General features: G+C 32.4%; 1 protein-coding gene across 2 annotated transcripts; it reads left to right on the forward strand.

Annotated features, from left to right (window-relative positions):
• The first annotated feature begins 5,441 nt into the window (after nt 1–5,441).
• On the forward strand, nt 5,442–27,245 carry LOC127732725 (uncharacterized protein C19orf47-like). 2 transcript variants are annotated; one of them, XM_052241914.1, is made up of 9 exons: nt 5,442–5,535; nt 18,445–18,653; nt 19,108–19,171; nt 20,419–20,544; nt 21,126–21,284; nt 22,991–23,085; nt 23,484–23,685; nt 24,427–24,582; nt 26,249–27,245. In XM_052241914.1, exons 1-9 carry the CDS (start codon nt 5,502–5,504, stop codon nt 26,356–26,358), a joined length of 1,155 nt encoding a protein of 384 aa, XP_052097874.1. In that variant the 5' UTR covers nt 5,442–5,501; the 3' UTR covers nt 26,359–27,245. The 2 variants fall into 2 exon arrangements, with proteins under 2 accessions (XP_052097874.1, XP_052097875.1); XM_052241915.1 differs by lacking the exon at nt 5,442–5,535 and adding an exon at nt 7,639–7,694.
• Nucleotides 27,246–27,312: the final 67 nt, after the last annotated feature.

A 27,312-nucleotide genomic window follows, 5' to 3' on the forward strand; every position in this document is an offset into this window, starting at 1 on the left:
TGTACACATTACTAGCATTTACTACTAATTCATTCTAAAAAAAACCAAAAAAAAGACAGATGAACACTCTCGGCCTTAAATCTACTCCTGCCACTGCAATCTCTCCCGCTCCCACTCAAGTGTTCAACTACAAACAATTCTCATTCCTGCTGCTTTCTTCTTGAACATACATGAAATATTTGCCACTTGACTTTAAGAAACCAACAATCAATCAATCATTACTGCTGACTTATACTTTTACAACAGCTAAATGAAGGTCCTTTAGTCCGAAGGTCCTTTAGTCCGTCAGTTCTAAGCTCCATTAATCTAACTGTTTGCTTGTCCGATGCGTGTATAATGCAAAAATATAGCCATTTAACAAAATTTGGTCATATACAATGTACCTTGAATTGAGATCACCGTTTGGCGGACTGTTAGGGGACGACTATTTGATATTCTGGGGGTGGGGGGGGGGGGGGGGGGGGACAGGAGGATTTGTTTTGGATCCGTTATTTATTTTTGTAGACTAAAAGGACAGATTATTTATTTTCTGTACTGTTGAAGCATGCCTGATTTTTCATTTTCATTAAAACAAGGGACTGATTATTTATTTTCACAATTATATTTATAATATTTGAAAACACACAATTTTCAAATTCATTTTTTTATTCTTAAATAAATAATACATGTAAAGTCAGTCATTATGTACCATTAAATCAGAATTAATCCTCCTCCTCTGGAAGTGAATCTTCTGAATTCTGAACTGCATATATTGCATACGTACAAGGTATTAAAGTTGGGCTGTAACTCGTCTCTTTTAAAAGTAATGGCAAAAATATTTCGGCAAAGGGTTTGGGGGCCGCTGAAGGCCCCAAGAAAATATAGAAAAATGATGCAAAATTGTGCTTTTCTGCGTGTTTCCCAGACCCTTTCTTAATCTGAAACACAAGTTCTGTTTTAATTATTTTTTCAACAATAATTTGGTCTCAAAGCAAAATATATAGATTCAGTGTAAGAGTTTTAGTTTTTAGGGACAACATCAAATATGTAAGATAAATCAGTGGCGTAGCTATCTAAGGCTCGACTAGGCACGTGCCTATACATAAATTTGCCAATTAGAGGTTCCAGATCTAACACTTTAACATTCTGCACAGAAGACAGGCGCTATAGGTTTTGAATATGATGGGCATTTTTTTTCTAAACAATGTAAATATTAAACATATTTCATTAAACTGGTCACAGAATCTGACCTGCACACAAAATATGAATATGCGTTGATTAAAATGAAAAAAAAATAATTCTCAATTAATGTGCTGCTAAACTCTGCTTGTTATTTTCTTTAGAAATCCGTTTAGTTGCACATCTTTCTCAAACAACCATTATCATGATAAAAAAATAAAATTAGAAGAATGTCTATAGGGCCTTTTACGTCTTGCGTCTTCAATTATTTGTCCATTGTTATTGTCCAATAGACAACTGTGTGTGAATGCGTGTAGTTTATTTAACGTACATACAAAACTTGTTTAACCCCGCCACATTCTACACATATACCTGTCAAAAATAATTAATATTAAATAATTTTAAAAGATTTATTTAATGTCGGGTAAACATATAACCAAGGAATTGTATATTTAAAAGGAATGGAAACGCGACAGACTTCAAAGAGTATGATGCATCTCTGTTTCGGGCGATGTGTTAATTACACCCCGTACCTACTTGTCTTACATTAGTTATCGAACTTGGCAATTTATTCTGACGACATTTGTCAAACTTTACTAGCGGTCATTGGTATAATATATATATATGTTAGCGGCAATAAGTGAAATTAGGCAATAAGCTAACACCAAGGCAGTAAGTCTATTCCCTAAATGATGTTAGGCATTATTCCTAAATCCTAGGATTTAAGCTTAAGTCCTGAAAAATGTCTCTAGGCATTAATCTTAATGCCTAAAATGTAAATGCGAGTAAATAAAAAGACATTTTTCAAAGTTAAAATACATTTAAAATTACATGATAAGAACTGAAGTTTAGAATGTCAATCTGATTTTTTTTTCACTGGAATTATGTGGTGAAAAATTGATGAAAACATATATTTAAATATCCAATAGTTTCAGTAAAACATAGTTTCACCAACTGCATCATCAGTGACGTATTCATGATGTCATAATATAAGTGAATTCGTAAAAACCTGATTTTTTGCAGAATTCTTCAAAATTTATGACATTTTTCTTCTTTATAAACCATACTCTTTACTTTTCAACAAAAAGTTCAATGGGCGAGGGTCGGCGCCACATACGAAATCATGAAAAAAGCTGAAAAAGTTGACAAATATATAAAAAAATGGACGAATTTTTTTTTTCTATTTCAGGATATATATTTATGAATATGAAGCAGTTATACATTTTTTGACCATACTTTCAAATATCACACATTTAGCAATACATACACATTAGATTTCTTTAATAATTGCATGAAGTTTAAAAATAAACACATATACAGGGCCCTGGCTCTTCTCCTTTTTCTTCAGTAGACATGTCACTTCAATGCTAAAAATACAGATTATGAGCCTGTTGTTCAGTGCTTGTCGTTTGTTGGTGTGGTTCATATATTAGACCGTTAGTTTTCCATGTTTTCCTGTTTGAATTGTTTTACACTAGTCATGTTGGGGCCCTTTATAGCTTGCTGTTCGGTGTGAGCCAATGCTCCGTGTTGAAGGCCGTACTTTCACCTATAATTGTTAACTTTTTGTACATTGTGACTTAGATGGAGAGTTGTCTCATTGGCACTCATACCACATCTTCTTATTTATATGGAGTGAAAAAGATTGCCTGGGGTTTAACAGTAATTGTTTTACAAATCCAATAAAATCAATGGAAAGATGATGTGAGTAAAAATTTCATATCTACATTTAAAATTGAGAATGGAAATGGGGAATGTGTCAAAGAGACAACAACCCGACCATAGAGCAGACAACAGCCGAAGGCCACCAATGGGTCTTCAATGCAGCGAGAAACTCCCGCACCCGGAGGCGTCCTTCAGCTGGCCCCTAAACAAATATGCATACTAGTCCAGCGACAATGGACGTCATACTAAACTCCAAATTATACACAAGAAACTAAAATTTAAAATGATACAAGACTAACAAAGGCCAGAGGCTCCTGACTTGGGACAGGCGCAAAAATGCGGCGGGGTTAAACATGTTTTTTGAGATCTCAACCCTCCCCCTATACCTCTAGCCAATGTAGAAAAAACCAACGTACAACAGTACGCACAGTAAAACTCAGTTTAAGAGAAGTCCGAGTCCAATGTCAGAATAGGAAACATAAGAAAATAAACAAAATGACAATAATACATAAATAACAACAGACTACTAGCAGTTACTGACATGCCAGCTCCAGACCTCAATTAAACTGGTTGAAAGATTATGTCTTCATCATATGAATATCAGGCACAATCCCTCCTGTTAGGGGTTTAGTATTATACCGTCATAAAATATATGAGAAGAACATAACCCGTGTCATGCCAACAACTGGTTTTAGAATAAATATGTTTAATTCCGATGCAAAGACCCTATAAGTGAATCAATATTAAAGCCAAAATATGCATTTTTTAATGACCTGACAACAGTATCGTAACTATATCCCTTCTTAATAAGTCTGTTTAAAGGTTTTGTTAGCTTTTGAGGTGAATACTGACATTTTTGTGCTTTGTAAAGAATATTACCATAAAAGATTGGATGTGAAATACCCGAACGTATAAGATGTCTGCATGTTGAGTTATATTTACGAATGATGTCCTTATACCGATGATAAAATTTAGTAAATGTTTTGACTAGTTTATGATATCGGAAACCCTGGTGTAATAATTTTTCAGTAATATATAAATTTCTCTCGCTAAAATCTAATACGTTGTTACATACACGAGCGAATCGTACAAGTTGAGATATATAAACACCATAAGATGGTGACAAGGGAACATCACCATCTAAAAATGGATAGTTAACGATAGGAAATGAAAAATCATCTCTTTTATCATAAATTTTTGTATTAAGCTTCCCGTTAATGATATAGATATCAAGATCGAGGAAAGGACAGTGGTCATTGTTAGTATTAGCTTTATTTAAAGTAAGTTCAACAGGATAAATTTCTTTAGTATACATACTGAAGTTGTCATTATTGAGAGCCAATATATCATCCAAATATCTAAAAGTATTGTTAAATTTTTGTATCAGATGTTGTTTCGATGGGTCTTTGCTGATTTTAGTCATAAATTGTAACTCATAACAATACAAAACTGGTCCGCAATAAGTGTTGCACAGTTAGTCCCCATTGGAATTCCGATAACTTGACGATATACGGAATCTCCAAAGCGAACAAAAATGTTATCAAGTAAAAATTCAAGGGCAGATATAGTATCAAAGCATGTCCAATTGACATAGCTCTTTTGTTTGTTGCTACTAAACAATGACCTAAAAGAGTTCGAACATATGTATTCGCATTCCGACTTTTTAAATGCCCATTTAATTAGGTGTGTGAATTTTTTCTTAATAAGAATATGAGGCAAAGTGGTATATAGGGTAGAAAAATCAAAACTTTGAACAGATTCAAAATCACCAATATATGCATGCAATTTATCAAGTACTTCCAACGAGTTTTTGACACCCCAAAAGTAGTTAATTCCACTATTTTCAAAGGCCTTATTTGAACAATTTATTATCAGGTTTTTGATTGTACCAAGTGTACTAGTAAGTAGAATAGACAATTTAGTAGTGGAACAATGACTTGAAGACGAAATAAATCTATATTTGTAAGGTGATTTGTGTAGCTTCGGAAGCCAGTACATAGTTGGGACTTTCATTGTATTTGGTTCTGCTTGTAAAGAAGTAGCTAATAGTTTATGTTTGTTACAGATATCGTTTTCTGAAAATGAAGTCAGTTGGAATGTTGGTGAATTCGTGATTTCCTTTTGCAGAACCTCAATGTAAAATTTACGTCAAACTATAATGATATTTTGTCTATTTTTGACCAGACCAAAACCAGCTCAACCAGTGAAGTGCGTATTTTCTTAAAATCATTTTCAGATATAATCATCAATCCCCCTCTTTTTATTAGATACAATCACTTGTTTGAAAATCAATTTTTGTAATAAATACAAGTAATACTAAAATTTGAAGGTTTGTTAAATTAATATATATCAATATTTGGAATATAATACAAAAAACACTTTATCAAGAATATTTCACCGAATGTACATTTACATGAAAGATAAAGCAAAAATCCCAAAGTTAACTTATTGCCTGAAATTATGTTTGGCAATAGGTTGAATAATCATCATCTGATTTCAGGAAATAAGTTTACTTGATGACTAAAAAATTCAGGCAATAACTTTATGCCTAGGAGTTAGCTTATTGCCTAGGATTTAAACTTAATGCCTAATTTTACTTATTGCCGCTAACATATACACCAAAAGAGTGACCTACAAATGTATGCCTTCTGAGTGGTAGACTTTCAATTTGGGTAGAAATGTTTTTCCCCCAGAAAATGGCAATTGATGAAGGTAATTGCATTGTTTTCAAAAGGTCATATTGGGAACCCGTACGCAAAAACGCAGTTGCATACACATCGAAAATTATTTTCTTTTTATCTTTTATACCTGTCAATTATGTGTTTTTTTCAAATTAAGTTAAGAGGAGGCTGATTATCATTGATATAACTATGTCAGGTAAGTTTTTATAACACATTTCAATTACAACTTGATGTAGTTCCTAACTGGGATACAATTTAAAGAAGTTTGTAAAGTTAGATAAAAAGTCCTTAAATAAAACAAAATTCAATTTTAAAACAAAATTACTAAATTACTAAATTACAAATGGAATGCAACACTAAGAGAATAAAGAAGGGCTATCAATGAACAAAAGACAAACCCGGGAACAGATAAAACACAAAACGACAAACAATAGACAAATAACACTGAAAACTAAAAATAAATGAAAAACATGGATCCCGAAAAACGTGGGCTACGTCAGAGGGTGAACAGAACTTGCTTCTTGCAAGACACTCGCCGTGAATACAATTTGATATGAAGACAAGCTTTTGTTTTTGAAATTTCCTACATGAGGCATTTGCCTAAATGTAGTTACGGCCCTGTAATAAAAGGGAGGTAAATGTTCCTGAGACAATATACCTCAAGTTAAATGAAACCCATTTTCAGGCATTTCAAGTACATTAATATTTATACATTGAATTATTAAAAGATTTGGGAAGTTTTTCCCGAAAAAAAAATATGAAAAAAAAAGAAATTTGGAAGAATCTGGTGCCATCTCATACTAATAGCATTTATAAAATGGCTTAAAAGACCTGCCGAGTTATTTATTTTCAATACATTTTAAGTCAGGTTATTTATTTTCAAACTACCACAGAACAAACCATTCATTTTTGTTATTTTCAAGGCTGAGTTATTTATTTTCAAAATTCTCCCCCCCCCCCCCAGAATTACAAATGGTCGTCCCCTTAGTCCCAAACGGTATCCTCAGCTCAGTAATAGTATAACACCATATATCTAGTATGTCAGAGATGTCTCTGGTATTGCTAATAAATCATTCCGCAACGTTTACCGCGTAATACGAGTGCGGTATTTTTACGGATGCTTTGTGAATAAGGTCCCTGCTGTTCTTAACATAAATATTCTTTATTTGAAAGTTCGTTTGGAAATATCCTTTGCAGACAAATGCTTACACAAAGTTCATGTTATCATTACAGACTCGAACTCTTCTAAATCTTTCTATAAGTTACCTTTGAAAACTGGGTCGATATTACAACTTGAATTTTAGGGCAAACCGGCATTTCCTATAGTATCACTTGGCCATCTGGCGAGCTTTAACTGTGATGCTTCGGTTCAAGTTGATTTTTATATAAACCTTAATATGTTTGTCCGGTTTCCAAGGTATGTAGGCAGTACACTTTTACGGAGGTGCTCGGTCTTGAGCATATTTGATGCTGCTAACAAAATCGGAAACACTGATAGACTGAAAATACGTGCCATCATGAATAAAAAGAATTTCATTCGTCTTAATTATCATTCAGGTCATTTGGTCATATTAAACTCCCAAATTTTCAGCGTATTTACCCACCCCTGGCTTTCAAATATTTAGGTTTGAGCGTTCAACCTGGTGAAGGGCAAGCCAGAAAAGCGCTCAGTCGGACGCAATAGATTTATCTAGTCACGGTTCATTTTTTTCAGTCCAGACATTTTGACAACTTTTGCTGAAACAGATCAATCCAAGCAGGGGTTTAGGAACCGGTGCATGGGCAGAAATGTCCCACTCTCAAAAAGGGGGGACTATATTTATTGAAAGACAACACAAACTAACCTCCCGCACACTTTGACTATATAGAAGTCTTTTTGTTGTTCTCTTGTTTTGAATCCGATTTTGTATCAAATTATAAACCAGCGTATACGTTTCTTATATAAGATTAAAAATTGAATGAAAACTTACTCATAATAACTATTTAGGGAAAAAATCGTATGTTTTCTTCTTTGAATTATACATTAACTGGACTTACGATTTTTAGTACTAACAGAGCTTTGAATATTTTAGCGTTTAAGAGACGTTGATTTTAGAACAAAGATTTCTCGTCATATCAAACGCAAACATGACCTTAAATATTTTCCCAAATCTCGATATTCGACGATGGCTTCACAAGCCAAACCGTCAGGTATTTACACACTCACCTCTTTCAACTAAAACCACATTTCTTGTTGGTATAACTTCATTTCACCCCATTATCTGAACTTATATTTGCTATAAAAAGCGTGTAGTGTAGCCTTATGAAGTTATGTAGATATGCGTGTAAAAAGGGGGGGTGGTTGAAATTATTTGGAAAATAGCTAACAAAGTACAGTCACATGCCAGACGAAAGTATCACAAATTGCTACAATGTCCGGCGGAAACGTCCTAGTTCATTTTGTAAAAAGCAGCCCTTTTTCCAAATGGAACCATTTAAAGTTCGATAATCTGAAAAAAAAACATAAACCACAAGTACAATAATTTTCCTCATCGAACTTCAATTGATAAATGATAACTTCTTTACCTTTTTTGTAAGCCCACCTTGCCTAAAGCGCCAATATGATCTTTTCCCATTAATTGGTATCCGTCTCTGTCGTCTGTCGTTGTATCAATCTTCCATTGTCCGTTAACTTTAACAACAATCTTCTCCTCTGAAACTACTTAGCCAAACTTAACCTCAATCATCATTGGGATGATTAATGTAATAGATATGTCCGATGAACCTGTTTGCCAACCAACATGGCTAAAAATGGAACAAGGGGGTAAAATGCAAGTTTTGTCTATTTTCTTGAAAACCACTATCGATAGAGAAAATCTAATGTTTAGAATGTTGAGATCTTCCTACTGTCTATATCATATTATAGTTCTTGCCCTTGCAATGTAAAGAATGATTTTTGTCTCATGTGACGAAAGTCGCAGTATGCGAGACATAGGTATTACTATCTGGCGGTGGTGGCGTAAACTATTTGTATAAAGCTTTATATTTCAGAAGGTTGAATACATGGATGCTTCTTTATATTTCAGAAAGTTGAATACATGGATGCTTCTTTATAGTTCAGAAGGTTGAATACATGGATGCTTCATGCCTTGTATCATGTGTATGTAGATTCCTTATTTTACGAAGTTTCTGTTTGTAATATGTCCATTGTACAAATGTACATGTCATTGACCTCATTTTCATGGTTCAGTGCAAGGATCCGGAACTTTTTTCCCACAGTTTTTGTCATTTTGAGATGACTTAAAAGCTGGTACCCTTTTTTCAAATTGTTGATATCACACTGTCACTAGATTCATAGCATCAACGAGCTTGTATTGACTGTTTTATCGCATTTACTTCGTGATTTTACTTACCAATTTTCTAAAATCATTCAAGAACAGTTTAGGGAAGGCAACAGTTTAAAATTGAAATGATTTTAATGACTCAAAATGGTAAATTTCTCAGACATCGCTAACGTTTCTGTTGATTTTGAAGATGAAATTAAAACCGGAAGTTTTGCAACAATACAAAAGTTCGAGTAATTCCGGATTCATTTCCGGGATTCGTTTTGTTTATCAAATTGACAGGAAATCAACGGCTTTTTAATTTTATTACCTTTTAAAATGTTTGAATATAACAGATATTAGTTGCAATCGTTAAATTTAGCATGAAATTGTTTTGCATTTTACAATTAAATGTGTAATCTGCTGAAGACAATTTCATGCATGTGTATTACCTAGTAAATAAAGCACATGTGTTACTTGTGAAAAAATACTTTTTTATACGTAATTAAATTAAGTATTAATTTTTATACGACCGCAAAAAAATTTTGTGGTCGTATATTGGTATGACGTTGGCGTCGTCGTCGTCGTCGTCCGGCGTCGTCGTCGTCCGGCGTCGTCGTCCGAATACACAATAGTTTTCGCACTCTAACTTTAGTTTAAGTGAATGGATCTCTATGAAATTTTACCATAAGGTTCAATACCACAATAGGAAGGTGGGGATTGATTTTGGGGGTTATGGTACCAACAGTTAAATAATTAGGGGCCAAAAAGGGGCCGAAAATAAGCATTTTTGTAACTTCCAGACATAACTTGTGTGTTATTGTATGGATCTCTTTGACATTGTACTACAAGATTCCATATCACAAAGGGTCGATGATGGGATTGATTTTGGGGTTAATTTCCTCGAAATTTTAGGAATAAGGGGCCAAAAGGGGGCAAAAAACAAGCATTTTTCTAGTTTCATGACAATAACTTGTGTGTAAGTGTATGGATCTTTCTGAAATTTTACTACAAGGTTCCATTTCGCAAAGGGAAAGCTGGAAATGAGTTTTGTGGTAATTGCCCAAAACGTTTAGTAATAAGGGGCCTAAAAAGGGGTAAAAAATAAGCATTTTTTAGTTTCTAGACAATAACTTGTGTTCAAGTGTATGGATCTCTCTAAAATTGTATTACAAGGTACCATACCACAAAGGCAAGGCTGTTATTGAGCTTGGTTTGGGGGGGAAGGGGGGGTGATGAATCATAGGGGGGGGGGGTCAAAAAAGGGGTAATTATTTTTTTTCGTTTAAGGAATAAGGGGAAAAAAGGTTAAAAAACTAGGGTTTCCATTTTAATAGACAAATAATTGAGTAAAGAACATTATTTAAAAGCAGTGTAAGGTTGGTAATTCAAACTCATTTAAATATCTCACCTGCACTATGTTTGAATTATGTAAATTGGAAATTTGCCAATTATTTTAGTATAATAAACTTCATTGGAAATTTGCCAATTTTATATTGGAAATTTACCAATAGTTTGTTTATTTTTAGCTATGACTATGATGTCATTTTCTATTTAATTTTAAGGTTACAAATTAATTTCAGTTTTAAATATTATTGTAAAATGTTTGCCCAAAACATTTATTAATAAGTGGCCAAAAAAGGGGGCAAAAATAAGCATTTTTTTAGTTTCCAGACATTAACTTGTGTTCAAGTGTATGGATTTCTCTGAAATTGTACTTAAAGGTACCATACCACAAAGGGAAGTGGGTCAAAAAATTTGGGGGGGGGGGATTTTTTTTCCTTTTTTTTTCTTTAAAATTTTCCATTTTAAGTTGGTTAATTCTGATCACAAAGAGAAAGTTGGAATTGAGTTTGGGGGATAATTGCTCAAATGTTTAGGAATAAGGGGCTAAAAAAGGGGTTAAAAATAAGCATTTTTTTTTTTCCAACAATTAATTGTGTTTAAGTAATTGGATCTCTGTGAAATTGTACTGCAAGGTACCATACCACAAACTGAAGGCTGGGATTGAGTTTGGGGGGGCGTGATGTGTGAAAATTTTCCACTTAAAGTTGGTTAATTATTTCTGATTTAGATATAAAAGCAAATAATAATGATGTGGTTTGATTTTATCAAAAACTTAAATTGAAGTTATGTATATTGTAAATTTAGGTTACATTGGAATTTAAGAATTGGCTTTGGGGTAGGGTTATGGCTCAAACCTTTAAATAATAAGGGAAAAAAAGGTGAAAAAAACAAGGGTTTCCAGGTTAATAGACAAATAAGTACAAAACATTATTTAAAAGCAGTGTAAGGTTGGTAATTCAAACTCATTTAAATATCTCACTTACACTGCTTTTAAATTATGTAAATTGGAAATTTGCCAATAACTTTATTGTTAATAAATGCATTGGAAATTTGCCAACAATTTTAGTATAATAAACTTCATTGGAAATTTGCCAATATAAAATTTTGCTGATGAAGGTTTTTTGTTTACCTTTAGCCTTGACTATGAAGTCATTTTCTATTTTTATAGCCTTATGATGTAGTTGAATTATTTAATACTTTTATGATGTGTTTAAATGGGGTTTTATGGTTGCAAATTTATTGTTTTAGTTTAATAAACTCCATTTAAAATTTGGTAATAAAAAAAATTTTTGTTTATTTTTAGCTATGATTATGATGTCATTTTCTATTTTACTTTTATGGTTGCAAAGAAATTTTTATTTTTAGATAATACTGTTAAATGATGCTGATTAAGGTTTTTGCTATGTTTAGCCATGACTATGATGTCATTTTCTATTTTAATATCTGTCATGATGTATTTAAATGGGCTTTTATGGTTACAAAGGAATTTTATTTTTAGATATTACTGTAAAATGTTGCTGATTAAGGATTTTGTTTATTTTTAGCCATGACTATGATGTCATTTTCTATTTTAATACCTTTATTATGTAATTTCCATTTTTAGATATTACTGTTAAATGATGCTGATTGAGGGTTTGAATGCTGGGATTGATTTTGGGGGTAATTGCCTCCAAATTTTAGGAATTATGGGGGCAAAAAACAAGCATTTTTCTAGTTTCATGACAATAACTTGTGTGTAAGTGTATGGATATTTATGAAATTGTACTACAAGGTTCCATATCACAAAGGGAAAGCTGGAATTGAGTTTGGGGGTACTTGCCCAAAACGTTTAGGAATAAGGGGCCAAAAATAAGCATTTTTCTAGTTTCCAGACAATAACTTGTGTTCAAGTGTATGGATCTCTCTGAAATTGTACTGCAAGGTACCATACCACAAAGGGAAGGCTGGGATTGTTTTTGGGGGTAATTGTCTCAAAATGTTAGGAATTAGGGGCCATAAAGGGGCAAAAAAACAAGCATTTTTCTAGTTTCATGACAATAACTTGTGTGTAAGTGTATGGATCTTTATGAAATTGTACTGCAAGGTTCCATATCACAAAGGGAAAGCTTGGTTTGAGTTTGGGGGTAATTGCCCTAAACTTTTAGGAATTTGGGGCCAAAAAGGTGCAAAAAACCCATGCATTTTTCTAGTTTCCAGACAATAATTTGTGTTCTAGTGTATGGATCTCTCTGAAATTGTACTGCAAGGTACCATACCACAAAGGGAAGGCTGGGATTGAGTTTGGGGGTGATGAATCATAAGGGGGTTTCAAAAAATTTGGGGGGGGGATTTTTTTTTCCTTTTTTTTCTTTAAAATTTTCCATTTTAAATTGGTTATTTCTGATTTATATATAAAAGCAAATAATAATGATATGGTTTGAATAGGTAAATTAAAAAATTTTAAGTTCTTAGACTACTTTCATTCTGTGTGAGAAACCTATGCTGTGTCAAATATTTAATTACAATCCAAATTCAGTGCTGTATCAAGCTTGAATGTTGTGTCCATACTTGCCCCAACTGTTCAGGGTTCGACCTCTGCGGTCGTATCAAGCTGCGCCCCAGCGGAGCATTTTATTAAATCAGAATTGATGATTGTCTTTGCTGAAAAGTAATTAAATAATGAATACAGTTGTCATGTAATTTTAATTTCTTTATGATTCTATAGCTAGTTCTCAGCTTGTGATCAATGTCAGATGTGAATAAAAACACAGGTAAAAGTTGATTAGGGATCATTATCCAATATTTCCCGGAGGCATACCAATCATATTAATTATATTTTAAAAAATCAATTGGAACTGAACAGACACAACAAGATTGGCAGCATGCTAAATTTTGCACCCGTGTTCAAAAAGTGTGCCAAGCATAAAGGCTTTAAAGCTGTTAAGAACTGGCTGATTTCATCAACTTGCATCTGATAAATTCCGTGTTTCTGGAGTGCTTTTCTGGATTTTACATTCACCAGGAACACTCTAACCTAAAATTTTGAAAGCCAGAAGTGTTTAAATGCACTGAAAGTCTGAAACTTTAGGAGCAATATGAATAAAATGTTTTATTCATTATGTCATGGATTGTCAGTCTATTGTTTCAGAGTTTGGTATTTGGATTTACTTCAGACTGAGCACCTTTGCAATATTAAGGATGTTTATACATGTATAAAAGATCCCAACCGAAACATCAGAGTGAAGGCTCTCTCCTGAAATGCAAGTAATACTATACCTGGAGTAGTTAACTATAAAATGAATGGACAAAGTTTTTTTGTTATTTTCAGACATGGGGTAATTGAAATATGTAATTGTAATTGGCTGTAATTAATTACAATTTCTCAAATAATTGAATGTAATGTGTAATTGAGCATTTTTTCAATTACAAGTAATTAAAAGTAATGAATTACAAAGCCAAAATTGTCTGTTATTGACAATTACTTTTCAATTACATTTAAGATTTAGGATCAGAAGGATTGAATCTTTAATGAAAATTATGAATAGCCATGACCTTAGCAAATGTAGTTAGCTGACAAATCAAAACCTACACAGTATACCTTCTGTAATTACACAACCATCGAAGATTCTTTATTTTGTAATGAATGAACAAAAAATTAAAAAGAAAAAAAAATATTGAAGAAACATGCCATAATTTGTGTTTAAAAGAAACCATTAGTAAGTCACTGTCTTATACCTTAATTAGCTTGTTACCTACATAAAATTGAGAATGGAAATGGGGAATGTGTCAAAGAGACAACAACCCGACCATAGAGCAGACAACAGCCGAAGACCACCAATGGGTCTTCAATGCAGCGAGAAACTCCCGCACCCAGAGGCGTCCTTCAGCTGGCCCCTAAACAAATATGTATACTAGTTCATTGATAATGGACGTCATACTAAACTCCAAATTACACACAAGAAACTAAAATTAAAAATGATACAAGACTAACAAAGGCCAGAGGCTCCTGACTTGGGACAGGCGCAAAAATGCGGCGGGGTTAAACATGTTTTTTGAGATCTCAACCCTCCCCCTATACCTCTAGCCAATGTAGAAAAAACCAACGTACAACAGTACGCACAGTAAAACTCAGTTTAAGAGAAGTCCAAGTCCAATGTCAGAATAGGAAACAAAAGAAAATAAACAAAATGACAATAATACATAAATAACAACAGACTACTAGCAGTTACTGACATGCCAGCTCCAGACCTCAATTAAACTGAATGAAAGATTATGTCTTCATCATATGAATATCAGGCACAATCCCTCCTGTTAGGGGTTTAGTATTATACCATCATAAAATATATGAGAAGAACATAACCCGTGTCATGCCAACAACTGGTTTTAGAATAAATATGTTGTATATTCAGATGGATATTGTTAGACATTGATTTAACATAATCAATTTGAAAGGTCATAAGTCAATCAATAAATATAACCTCTAGCTATTTGTTTTATCATAAACTATATAATAACTGTTTTTACAACAGTTATGTCTGCATGTTAAACAGGTGTTAAGCCAATTAGAAAGAAATAAATATACCCCTAGGTACATGATTTTTTTTTTAAATTAATTAATTGTGATTAAATCTACATTATATTTTTAAAAAAGTCAGACTTTATAAATCATTTCTTTAAGCATGTTAGGAAAAATAAATTTAATAACATGGTTGTGATCAAAATAAAAAAATAAAATTTTTATCTATAGGGCTCTCTTCTTGTATCATTTTCAACGAAATACATGAAAACATAAAATTTCAATAGGTAATTAAACAAAATTTAATATTTTCCAAATATTGAATAAGGCTTTTTATCATTTTGCGCATTAAATTAAACCAGAAATCTAGTCCTAACGATTCCTGAAAGACAAAGTATTATGTGCACTTCAGATTTATGTTTGTTTTTTCTTTATTCTCGTAACACACCAGATGATTAACTTTTAATCTTCTTTGATACTGGCTGAATTTGAAAATAGTCACTGTAGATCTCATTTGTTATTACTATAAAGCAATGTATGATAATTATGTACATATGATAGAATAAATGCATGTTCTAAATTTTCCTTTCAAAAGTAATTGACTGCAAGTCAATCATGTTAATGTAACATTAAGTTACAAAACACATCATGAAGCAGCTTGTGAGTGATAGCATCCTGTATGACATCAAACACAGCTTTCAACAGTCATGGTCATTATTATGCAGTTAAACACAATTACTTTCTTTCATCCATGAACTATCAGCTGCAACTAACAATATCATACAAACTGATCTCGTTATTATGGACGTTGCTAAAGCATTCGATAATTTTTATACGACCGCAAAAAAGTCGTATATTGGTATGACGTTAGCGTCGTTGTCGCCGTCGTCGTCATCGTCCGAAGACACATTGGTTTTCGCACTCTAACTTTAATTTAAGTGAATGGATCTCTATGAAATTTTACCATAAGGTTCAATACCACAAAAGAAAGGTTGGGATTGCTTTTGAGGGTTATGGTACCAACTGTTAAGGAATTAGGGGCCAAAAATAAGCATTTTTGTAACTTCCAGACATAATTTGTGTGTTAGTGTATGAATCTCTGTGACATTGTACCACAAGGTTCCGTATCACAAAGGGAATGCTGGGATTGATTTTGGGGGTAATTGCCTCCAAATTTAAGGAATTAGGGGCCAAAAAAGGGACAAAAAACAAGCATTTTTCTTGTTTCATGACAATAACTTGTGTGTAAGTGTATGGATCTTTCTGAAATTGTACTACAAGGTTCCATATCACAAAGGGAAAGCTGGGTTTGAATTTGGGGGTAATTGTCCTAAACGTTTAGGAATTTTGGGCCAAAAAGGGGCCTAAAAACAAGCATTTTTCTAGTTTCAAGACAATGACTTGTGTTCAAGTGTATGGATCTCTCTGAAATTGTACTACAAGGTACCATACCACAAAGGGAAGGCTGGGATTGATTTTTGGGGTAATTGCCTTCAAATTTTAGGAATTAGGGGCCAAAAAGGGGCCAAAAATAAGCATTTTTCTAGTTTCCAGACAATAACTTGTGTTCAAGTGTATGGATCTCTCTGAAATTGTACTACAAGGTACCATACCACAAAGGGAAGGCTGGGATTGAGTTTGGGGTGATGAATCATAAGGGGGTTAAAAAAATTTGGGGGAGGGATATTTTTTCCTTTTTTTATACGACTGCAAACAAATTTTGCGGTCGTATATTGGTATGACGTTGGCGTCGTCGTCGTCCGAATACACATTGGTTTTCACACTCTAACTTTAGTTTAAGTAAATGGATCTCTATGAAATTTTACCATAAGGTTCAATACCACAAAAGGAAGGTGGGGATTGATTTTGTGGGTTATGGTACCAATAGTTAAGGAATTAGGGGCCAAAAAGGGGCCAAAAATAAGCATTTTTGTAACTTCCAGACATAACTTGTGTGTTAGTTTATGGATCTCTCTGACATTGTACCACAAGGTTCCATACCACAAAGGGAATGCTGGGATTGATTTTGGGGGTAATTGCCTCCAAATTTTAGGAATTAGGGGCCAAAAAGGGGCAAAAAACAAGCATTTTTCTAGTTTCATGACAATAACTTGTGTGTAAGTGTATGGATCTCTCTGACATTGTACCACAAGGTACCATATCACAAAGGGAATGCTGGGATTGATTTAGGGGGTAATTGCCTCCAAATTTTAGGAATTAGGGGCCAAAAAGGGGCAAAAACAAGCATTTTTCTAGTTTCATGACAATAACTTGTGTGTAAATGTATGGATCTTCATGAAATTGTACTACAAGGTTCCATATCACAAAGGGAAAGCTGGGTTTGAGTTTGGGGGTAATTGCCCAAAACGTTTAGGAATAAGGGGCCAAAAATAAGAATTTTTCTAGTTTCCAGACAATAACTTGTGTTCAAGTGTATGGATCTCTCTGAAATTGTACTGCAAGGTACCATATCACAAAGGGAAGGCTGGGATTAATTTTGGGGGTAATTCCCTCAAAATTTGAGGAATTAGGGGCCATAAAGGGGCAAAAAAAACAAGCATTTTTCTAGTTTCAGGACAATAACTTGTGTGTAAGTGTATGGATCTTTATTAAATTGTACTGCAAGGTTCCATATCACAAAGGGAAAGCTGGGTTTGAGTTTGGGGGTAATTGCCCTACACGTTTAGGAATTTGGGGCCAAAAAGGGGCATAAAAACAAGCATTTTTCTATTTTCCAGACAATAACTTGTGTTCAAGTGTATGGATCTCTCTGAAATTGTACTGCATACCACAAAGGGAAGGCTGGGATTGAGTTTGGGGGTGATGAATCATAAGGGGGTTCAAAAAATTTGGGGGGGGATTTTTTTTTTTCTTTAAAATTTTCCATTTTAAATTGGTTATTTCTGATTTATATATAAAAGCAAATAATAATGATATGGTTTGAATAGGTAAATTAAAAAATTTTAAGTTCTTAGACCACATTCATTCTGTGTCAGAAACCTATGCTGTGTCAAATATTTAATCACAATCCAAATTCAGTGCTGTATCAAGCTTGAATGTTGTGTCCATACTTGCCCCAACTGTTCACGGTTCGACCTCTGTGGTCGTATCAAGCTGCGCCTCAGCGGAGCATTTTATTTTCTTTAAAATTTTCCATTTTAAATTGGTTATTTCTGATTTATATATAAAAGCAAATAATAATGATATGGTTTGAATAGGTAAATTAAAAAATTTTAAGTTCTTAGACCACATTCAGTCTGTGTCAGAAACCTATGCTGTGTCAAATATTTAATCACAATCCAAATTCAGTACTGTATCAAGCTTGACTGTTGTGTCCATACTTGCCCCAACTGTTCAGTGTTCAACCTCTGCGGTCGTATCAAGCTGCGCTCAGCAGAGCATTTTATTTCAATTCAATTCTACAAAGTATTTTATTATTCAAATATCAAATGTGCATTTAAATAAAGGAATTGGACAAAAGGCAAAACCTATACAAATCCTTTCCCATACAACATGTACAAGATGGATTGAATAATTTACTTGTATTAGATAAGGTACCACATAGCTGACTTTTATACAGATTAAGCTGTTTAGGCATTGCCATTTCTGGACTAGTAAGTTATTAATTAAGTATTTAGCATATCTACAATTAACAATTGCAACCATATACAATGTACTGGTATTTAGTTTTATGGAAAAGTGATCGAGAAATTTAATATCATATGTAAGGTTCCTGATCCATTTTAGTACAGTTTAAATCAGGCTTTTACCGTTTTTTTCTGATTATTTTGTACAGGAGCTGATACCTCATACTGGATAAAGTTTTTTACAGAATGTGGAATTCCACCAAGTGAATCAACAAACTATGCTATCACATTTACAGACAACAGGATACAAAAAGACATGTTAATGGACCTGACTAAAGAGTATCTTACAGAAATGGGAATCTCCATTCTAGGAGATGTCATCGCTATCCTCAAACATGCAAAAACAGTACATTCACAGGTAAACTTTACTTGTAGGCAAGATATAATCGATATCTTACTTTTATCTAAGAATTAAGGGACATATTTTCAAATAAGTGAGAAAGCAGTTAAATGAGTTTTTCCAAAAACTATTCTATGCAAGCAGGAGTTAAACTGTATAATGAACTTTTACAATTGTTCAAGTCATAAATAATTATCCAATGTTGTGTTTTTTTGTGTTCAATAAAATAATGTTAACTGAAATGTAAATAATGTCAATAAACACACAAGGTGTTGCTTTAAAAAACTTCTGAGGGATTCTGCATCTCAATTTGAGTTAGATTAGAAATACAACTTTTTAACTTTACATGCAACTGCACATAAAATTTTAACTTTTAATAAAAAAACAATTATTTTAAGGTATGGTAAGTAACGTGTGATATCACAATGCTGTTCATAAATCGAACTGATTGTTTTGCAACTTTCTGTTTTAGTTAGCAAGAGAGAAAGCACTCCAGGGTACAAAAAACATATCATCCACACCCAGACGACAGACAGGTACACAGTAGATTTAATAAATTATATATGTAGTAAGATTCTGGCTTTGGTCATGTTGGTGCAAGATTGGAACCTATGAAAGAGGGATATTGCTTTTTCCTGGTTTGACTAATTGGAAAGAAATGATTGGATTCTTTCTTAATGCTGATTAAAATTTTCTTACTTTATATTCAAAATGAAAGAAATATTTATAACATATGCACACATTTCCCATTGTAATATAATAACTGAAGGAATTATTTCTTATAGTTTTTAAAGAAGAAAAAACTGGTTTTACCATTTCTCTTTTGTATGCCAGCTAAATAAAGGAGGTGGTATATATGATAAGAGTCATTATTGGCCCCTGATATTGCTAAAATGATTTACTTATTCAAACCTTTCAAAATTATGTTAATTTTTGTCTGGTCTCAAAAAAGTTGAAAAGGCAAGACTTAGGGAGTACTGTTTCAGGCAGTTTAAGGGAACTACTATTGGTAGGTCAATGGTATTCAGTAGGCAGTTGTATTTGCATTGGCACATCTCATTTCGATGGAGATTATTTGACCCTACCCTCTTAGTCATGGTCTATTGACTTTCAAACCTTTGCTTAGTTTACATGTTAAAGTTTGTGATTATGTCAGTTTAAGATAAACCATCAATGGTATTTGGTATGCAGTTGTATAATGATTGGCAGCAACCCATTTCCATGGAGATTATTTGGTCCTGCCCCTTTAATCATTATCTATTGACTTTGAAGCTTTTGCTTAGTTTACATGTTAAAGTTTGTGTTTAGGTCAGTTTAAAGGGAACCAAAAGTCAAATGTATCTCGTATGCAGGTGTATTAGCATTGGCAATTCTCATTTCCACAAAGGTCATTTGACCCAGCACTCTCATTCATGATTCATTTGACTGAATGCTTTGCATAGGTCATTTAGTTTACATGTTAAAGTACAACAATGTATTTGCCATTAAATTTCAAAATTTGCATTATACTATAAAATTTACTTAAAGCAAGACATATCTCTTTGTCAACAGTTTATTTACCAAAAATATGTGTTTGACGTTTACCACTCCAGATGTATGATATGAAAATCTATGATATTGATTGGTATTTGAATATATCTGGGATCTCGAGATAACTGCTTTGTAATTGTTATATGTTTTGAAAAGTTAAATGAATATCAATCCCTTTGAAAAACTAGAATTCGACTAGTTTAAAAACTGAATGAAAAAAGTGTATGCTTGATTTTGTTCAATATAATTTCAGCTGCTAGTAGGACTGTCAATCATTACCTAGGAAATGATCCAGACTCAGCCCCAATGAATCTCGCAGTAGTGCCTAAGCTCTCTAAAGAGTTATCTGCCCGTCTAGGTGGCACACCTCCTGTAGAAGGTTTGTACACATACTTTCACTGCAAGTAATTGAAGATAACACAATAAATGCAGTTGTGACGTCTGACATGGAAAAGGTTATTTTAAGAAAAGTAGAAAAAAAACATAGATTTTGGACTTGCAAATATAGACCACATGCAAGTACCAATTAAATAATTTTCCACAATGTTTTTCTATATGAGCATTTTTCATTAAAATGTTTGTGGTATACTTGCATGTACTCAATATTTCATAAAAATATGTGTGTAAATATGTGAATTTTGTCATTTTTTGTAGAAAAATCAGATATATGCTATCATTATACTGTTAAATTGTCATGAATATTCATATTTCAAAGATCTTCGACTTTCAACTTTGAATTCACTATCAATTATCTTCAAGCCAAAGTCATCTGCTTTTGTAATACATAAATTTGTTTTAGGCCAAGTTGGTCCTTAGCACACCTCCTACCTACATATGATAAGGCCATTATGTAGGTCCCATGAATTTGAAATAAAACCAACTGATTTTGTTAGTGTGATAAAATTCAATGACAGTTTTAGTAATAGTATTTGACTTGATTTGATCTTTATGTTGATCTAGAATCTGGCCTTAGAAGTACCACAGTTAAATTGTCCAAAAAACTGGAAGAAGTTGTACCAGTCCCAAAGAAAAGAAGAGTATTTCCAGAACATGAAGGAAAATATAAAATTACAATGCCGTCAGGGAAGACACAGAAAACAAAGAAACTTTTAGCCAAAGGTAAGAGGAAGAAGACATGTAAGAATAAGATAAAGGTAAATTTGTACTCTCTTATTTTAAGATACTGATAGAGATACCATCAGAAAAAATGTCTTTAGACAGGTTTTCATTCCTAATATCTTTTTTCTCTTGAACTATATACTGTGAAAGTATTTTTATTCGTGGGTATCAATTTTCGTGGTTTCAGCAAAAGTTACATTTTCGTGGGTTCTTAAATTCGTGGATTTTAGTTTTCTGAAGAAAAAAATTGAATGAAGAATTTGAAGACTTCAGAATCGAATATTCGTGATATTAATCATATGTTGTTTTATAATGATTTGTGGGGCATTGTTAAATTGGGTGTTCATTTTCACTCACTTGTTTGTCCTTCATTACTACCAAATTCATAACATTTTGAATTGTAGAATCAATTATTATGACATAAAAAAGCAAGCCCAAAATGAAATCAGTATTTTTTTTTCGTATGAGAATTATGTAAAAAGGAACATTTCATTATAGCATATCATCACTGGAAATCTGACTTTCATCGATCAAAAATTATTTCTCATGAGAAATAAAATGTTAACAGTCGAACATTTTAGATTTTTTAAAGATTAAATTGGTAAAATCCGGTCTGAAGTTGTACAAAAAAAATGTATATTTAGTTCATAGTACGTTGGTTTATATGACCGTATCCATGTAATCAAACCTACATGGGGATCTTTCCATGTCTGGAATTGGACAACAGTTATTATATTTCGTTGGACAGTTAAATTTGTGGATAAAGCCATCCACGAAAACCGCGAAAATTGGTACCCCACGAATAAAAGAACTATAACAGTATTTGAATCAGTAAAATTAAACTTACAAAAATGTGCAACAGCAGGGTTCTCACAAGGATATTCTTAGGGTGAGTCTTAGAACAACTTTTTGAAGTGGTGAGACCTAGCTGATTCTGATGAGTCCATTATACAGGAACTCAAATTTGGCCATTTTGGCTTCCTTGAATAATCATTTTTGCCTCAATTTGACCAAGTCGCTCACATTGTTTTTATCATAAATGCATCTAAATAGAACTTACATATTTTCCAGTGTGTAACAAAATGAAAATATAGATTTATCCTCGTATTACCAGATTTCGTGCTATTAAGAACGCTTTGTGACGTCGCAATTTCCATTGTAAAGGCAAGCATAGTTTGAATTCATATAACATACGAAAACATATGATCTGACCATACATATATTGGCTTGCAATTTTTGATAATTTATTGGCTTCTTTGACAAATTTATTGCAGGTAAAAAGGTAAAACATGTTCTAATGTTTATAACAAATTTCAATCTCCTGGGATTTTATCAAGGTAATCAAGCACGGTGAAGTCAATCACATGATCAGGACAAATATTTAGTTTTTGCTCTCTTAGGATTTACCCTGACTTAAAAGCAATCAATGAAGACATAATTAAATTAGAAAATATATACAGGAAGCATGTTTTCAGAATCTTTTTGTCAGCTGAAGGATAATTTTGATAATAGCAGAACTCGCCCCACAGGTTCATGACAATGTGTGCAACACATGTAACAAACATACACACTGTACAGTGTATTATTCAATATGAACACAATACTACCTAAAAATTGGTTAAGCATATGGTGTATGAAATTCATGAAAAATATTGTTTGAATTTTTGGAAAATTCAGAAATAAAACTCCCTTTTATTACTTTTCAGCCAAAAAGACTGATTCAGTATTTGATAGACTTGGTTCAGAAACAAGACAGACGACAGTAACAAATTCTGGTTTATTAATCAGTTCTACGTCTGAGGTAGTGTATAAATTATTTGGAACATAAAAATTTGTGATTTCTTTAATGATGAACAAAACACTCACATATTTCACCTGAAATATTCTTCTTGATTTCATTCTGAAGCTTATAAAAAGCTTGAAAACTTCTAAAAGTAACAGTAGGCTGTGTTCCTAACACAATATTCTGAATACCGTAAGCAGACTTATATTTGAAGTGAAGTTTATGTAATCTAAATATTTGAGCAGGATGAAGATAATTATTATCTCCCTAAAGGCTTGTTTATTATAATACGATGTATTGAAACTGAATATCTCAAGTTGATATCAAGCAATATCCAGTTCTCAGTTATTATGAAACCTTTAGATATAAGCAATGTTAAAATCTCAAAAAATTATTATAACAGTATATCTTTTCAGGGCTCAGTGTTCAGTAGGTTGGGTGGCAAGCAAGCTTTAAAACGGGAAGCAACATCAACATCTCTTGACCTGGACTCTGATGAGGATGACGAAGGAGGGGAACAGTTAGAATATGCAGGAATATTTAAAAATACTCCATCACCTGCTAAAAAACCTAAGGTTCCCGTGATGAAAAAGATAACTATTACAAAACAAGTCACTGGTAAGTTCATGTCTTCTTTTATATGATATTTTCATGCAGAATAGAATTTATTTGCATTTAGAATGATATCACTAATGCAAAATATGTTCTATAAGGGTTATGAATAAAAAATATATAAATTTCAATTGGACAGCAATAATACAATAATAAACATAATGTCTTTCTACAAGCTTAGAAAATAATTGAGGCTGAGAACCTTTTTCATGTTTTTAAATATTTATCTGCATTATAAGATATTCCTTTTTGTTATTTGACTGGTGAGATCAAAGTGTTTCATCATTTAAGTTTACCCAAAATTAAATTCAGAAGACATTAGAACGTATTTCCTGCAAAACTATTTGTCAACAGAAGTATAAGAAGTGATATATAATGAGCAGAAAAATTATTGACAGGAGAAATCCATTTGTACAGAAAACATCAGAAAAATGTATGGTTTTTTATTTGACAAAAAGCTTAAAATTGATTCAATGATAGAAAATATCGTGTTAAAAGACCCTAAATTTGTCTGTTAACTTTTGTTGTGGTTTGGAGCTTGTCATCAATGCAGGTTTTGCCTAGACTCTTTGAATGTAAATAGGTATCTTTGCTTTAGTGATCAACTGATAATTTAATTTCAGCCAAGCTTTCCTCTGAGTTTTACTATTTGCTATTGTTTTCTTGTGAGCATCTTTCTAATATCTCATTACTACTGTAAAAAGAAAATTGTTGAAAATTTGTCATTTCATTTATCTACTCTTTCAGCTAAAGTGCCTGCTAAGAAGTTAGTTGCAACTGCAGGAATTTTGTCAGAAGATGCAGAAATCCAGTTGAATAAGAGAATAAAGGAAAGATTGGGCAAAAAGACTAGTCTTCAAGAAGTGTCTAGTACAACTGATGAAATAGATGCTACTAGATCAGGTATCATTGTCATTCAAGTTTATGATACATATGTTAAGAATAGCATCATTACCAAAAAAATTGGAAAGTACAACAGATTGCACCAATCACCAACACCTGACTCCTATGAGAAAATATTTACACAAAGACCAAAAACATGAACAACAAATGTTCTACAAGAGATAACATCAGAAGCAAAATTTGGAAATATATTTTTTATTCTTCCCTATTTTCCTGAAAGATGAATTTAAGTTTTTTATTAACAATTTGAAAGTATTAAATGTTAAAGTGTTTAAAACATCAATGACCAAGAGATACCATCTAGAGAAACATTTTTATTTTATTCCCAATTTTAAAACGGATTTTCCAACAGAAATCTGGTTATTCATTTGGGTTGTACTGCAGGTGGTCAGGTTGGCAAATTAAATTTTAATGTGTTGTTACTGATGACAAAATGGAGGTTAAGTTCGATACTGATCATTTTTACTTTTGTTGTTCAGGATTGGAGATGGCCCATTATTGCTTTAACAATGACACTAATAAATATACAAAAAACCTGGTTTGCTGTCATATTGACATCCTCTTGTTCTGTATTTTACTAATAAATGCAGTCAACATTTTGGAACAGTCTGAGGTTAGAGAAATTTGAAATTTAAATAACTTTGTTATACCTTCATGGAATTTTACATATCTTGGTCAGAAGCTTTTTTCGTAATTTATAGATAGCATCCTGAGCAAAAGTTTGATTTTGGACTTAATTTTATGGCATCCAAATTACACTTTTGCACTATCTTCAGCAGTTGCAGGCAAACCGTCCCTAAAATGCAGAATCCCAGTGGTCATGGTAAAATGAGCATAAATATATTCTGTTTTACAAGGCTTAGTAAAATACATTATATTTAAACATATGATAATAGCCTTCTTGCCTAGGGGATCATACTTTTATATTTCTGCAAAAACATAGCTTTTATTGATATGAGGGAAATAAAAGTGGCTACAAATGATTATAAGATATATAAAAATATTCTTTTTAATTTATACTGTTGAATTAATAAATTTGAAAACATGGGGAGACGATTTGAATTAAGAGCCATTTTCCACCCATGTTTCTTTTAGAACTTTATCACATATGGAGAAATGAAATATCTTTGTATATAAATGGATAGAATCTAAATACCTTTTTTTTTATAACCTATTAATCTGTAACAGCAAGCATTATTCATTTTAAGGATGTTCGCTCCTCTGTTTCAAAATAACAAGCTTTTTGAAAGACGGTAATAAATTGATAGTATATAAGTAAAGGAACTCAAAAAGCAGAAAAAAATGAAAGGTCCGTGTCCTTGTTTTTGAGATATAATCTATTGAAAATTTGGCGGGAAATGATTCTCTCTAGATTTTTTATACATTTAACATTGACACCTTTTTACATTCAAAAACTATGAAAAAATAACAAGGACTTTATAAGATTTTCAAAAATGGCTTTTTAAACTATATGTAATAAAATTATGGAATGAAAAGTAGGGGTTAGCAGGCAAAATTTTTTATTGGCACTACATGGAAAAAACTAGAGGATTCCGAATATTTGACAAAAAGTCAGAAACAAGAGTAGCGGACATCCTTAACATCTTTAGAAACCTGTTCAATATCATATTATCTTTATTGTTAAAAAAATTAATTTTTCTTCAAGGTGCAGTTTACAATCGACTTGGGCCTAAAAAAGTTGCCACAGTATCCAAAAAGCCTGCCAGTCCAGTTGGTGTATTTGGTCGTTTAGGAAAACCAGTGACATCAACATGATCTTCATAATTTGGGAACAAAAAGGAAATGTGCAATGTATCAAAGCCAGTACAAGGAACAAGATGGAAAATGAAAAAAAATTACTTAAAGATCAATTGAAGGAATGAAATTGTTTTTCATTGGTACTTCGTGTATTTTTTAAAAGAAGAGAAAATGGTGTAGCTAGTTACATATAATTTATTTTTATAATAGCAAGATATTGACATAACTGGTGTAAGGAGCATTAATATGTTTTAGCAAGTCTTTGGGATGTACTTTTGGTTTTAATAAATGTGAATTCTAGGGCAGATATAAACTGTATTCATGTTAGTGTAATGCTTGACATAGTTTAGAATTTCCTTATTTGGGTGGAAGCTTCTGTTCTATATCAAAATCTATAAGTGTATGACAGGTAAAGATGACTTTATTATCAGTAACCTTATATAGAAGTCCAATTTTGAAACCAGAAAAATATTTTAGTTAAGCAGTTAAGAGCCTTTTGCATTCTGTTTTACAATTTATGAATCACAGAGCATAAAAAAATTACATTATTATATATTTAAGAATAATATGTATACAAAGGGACCTTGTAAAGCAATGTTGGTTCATATTACATTTGTTTATTTTGCAAAGGTAAGGTCTATATATTTAATATGTAATAGATGTATATGATACTGTTGACATATTTATTAAATATAAATGACAACTGTTGGGAAGAAGTTTTGAAAATAAGTGGTTACAGTTGAAATTTTGAGAATGAATATTGGATTCTAGGATGAAATCAGTTCAGCCATGCAAGTTATAAAGTATGTATAATTAATGCATTCTTGTATTTTAAGAAAATTGTACATATGATTACAGAGAACATTCAGGTTTAATTACTTATGAAATAAAAATATGTTTTGACTGATTTGTTTTGATTTCTGTTTAGTTTACTTAAACCTATAACATGTCCTGTTGTAGAGGTTCAAAGTT

The sequence above is a fragment of the Mytilus californianus genome, unplaced genomic scaffold (genome assembly GCF_021869535.1).
Source record: "Mytilus californianus isolate M0D057914Y unplaced genomic scaffold, xbMytCali1.0.p SCAF_26, whole genome shotgun sequence".
Taxonomy (NCBI): Eukaryota; Metazoa; Mollusca; class Bivalvia; order Mytilida; family Mytilidae; genus Mytilus; species Mytilus californianus.

Bases quoted from the DNA above. Each gene is read 5' to 3' on its own strand.
- LOC127732725 (XM_052241914.1), top strand. From the start codon at position 5,502: ATGTTTTTCCCCCAGAAAATGGCAATTGATGAAG. The intron at 19,172-20,418 runs GTACACAGTAGA...ATATAATTTCAG, and splicing joins CACACCCAGACGACAGACAG to CTGCTAGTAGGACTGTCAAT. The intron at 23,086-23,483 runs GTAGTGTATAAA...ATATCTTTTCAG, and splicing joins TAATCAGTTCTACGTCTGAG to GGCTCAGTGTTCAGTAGGTT.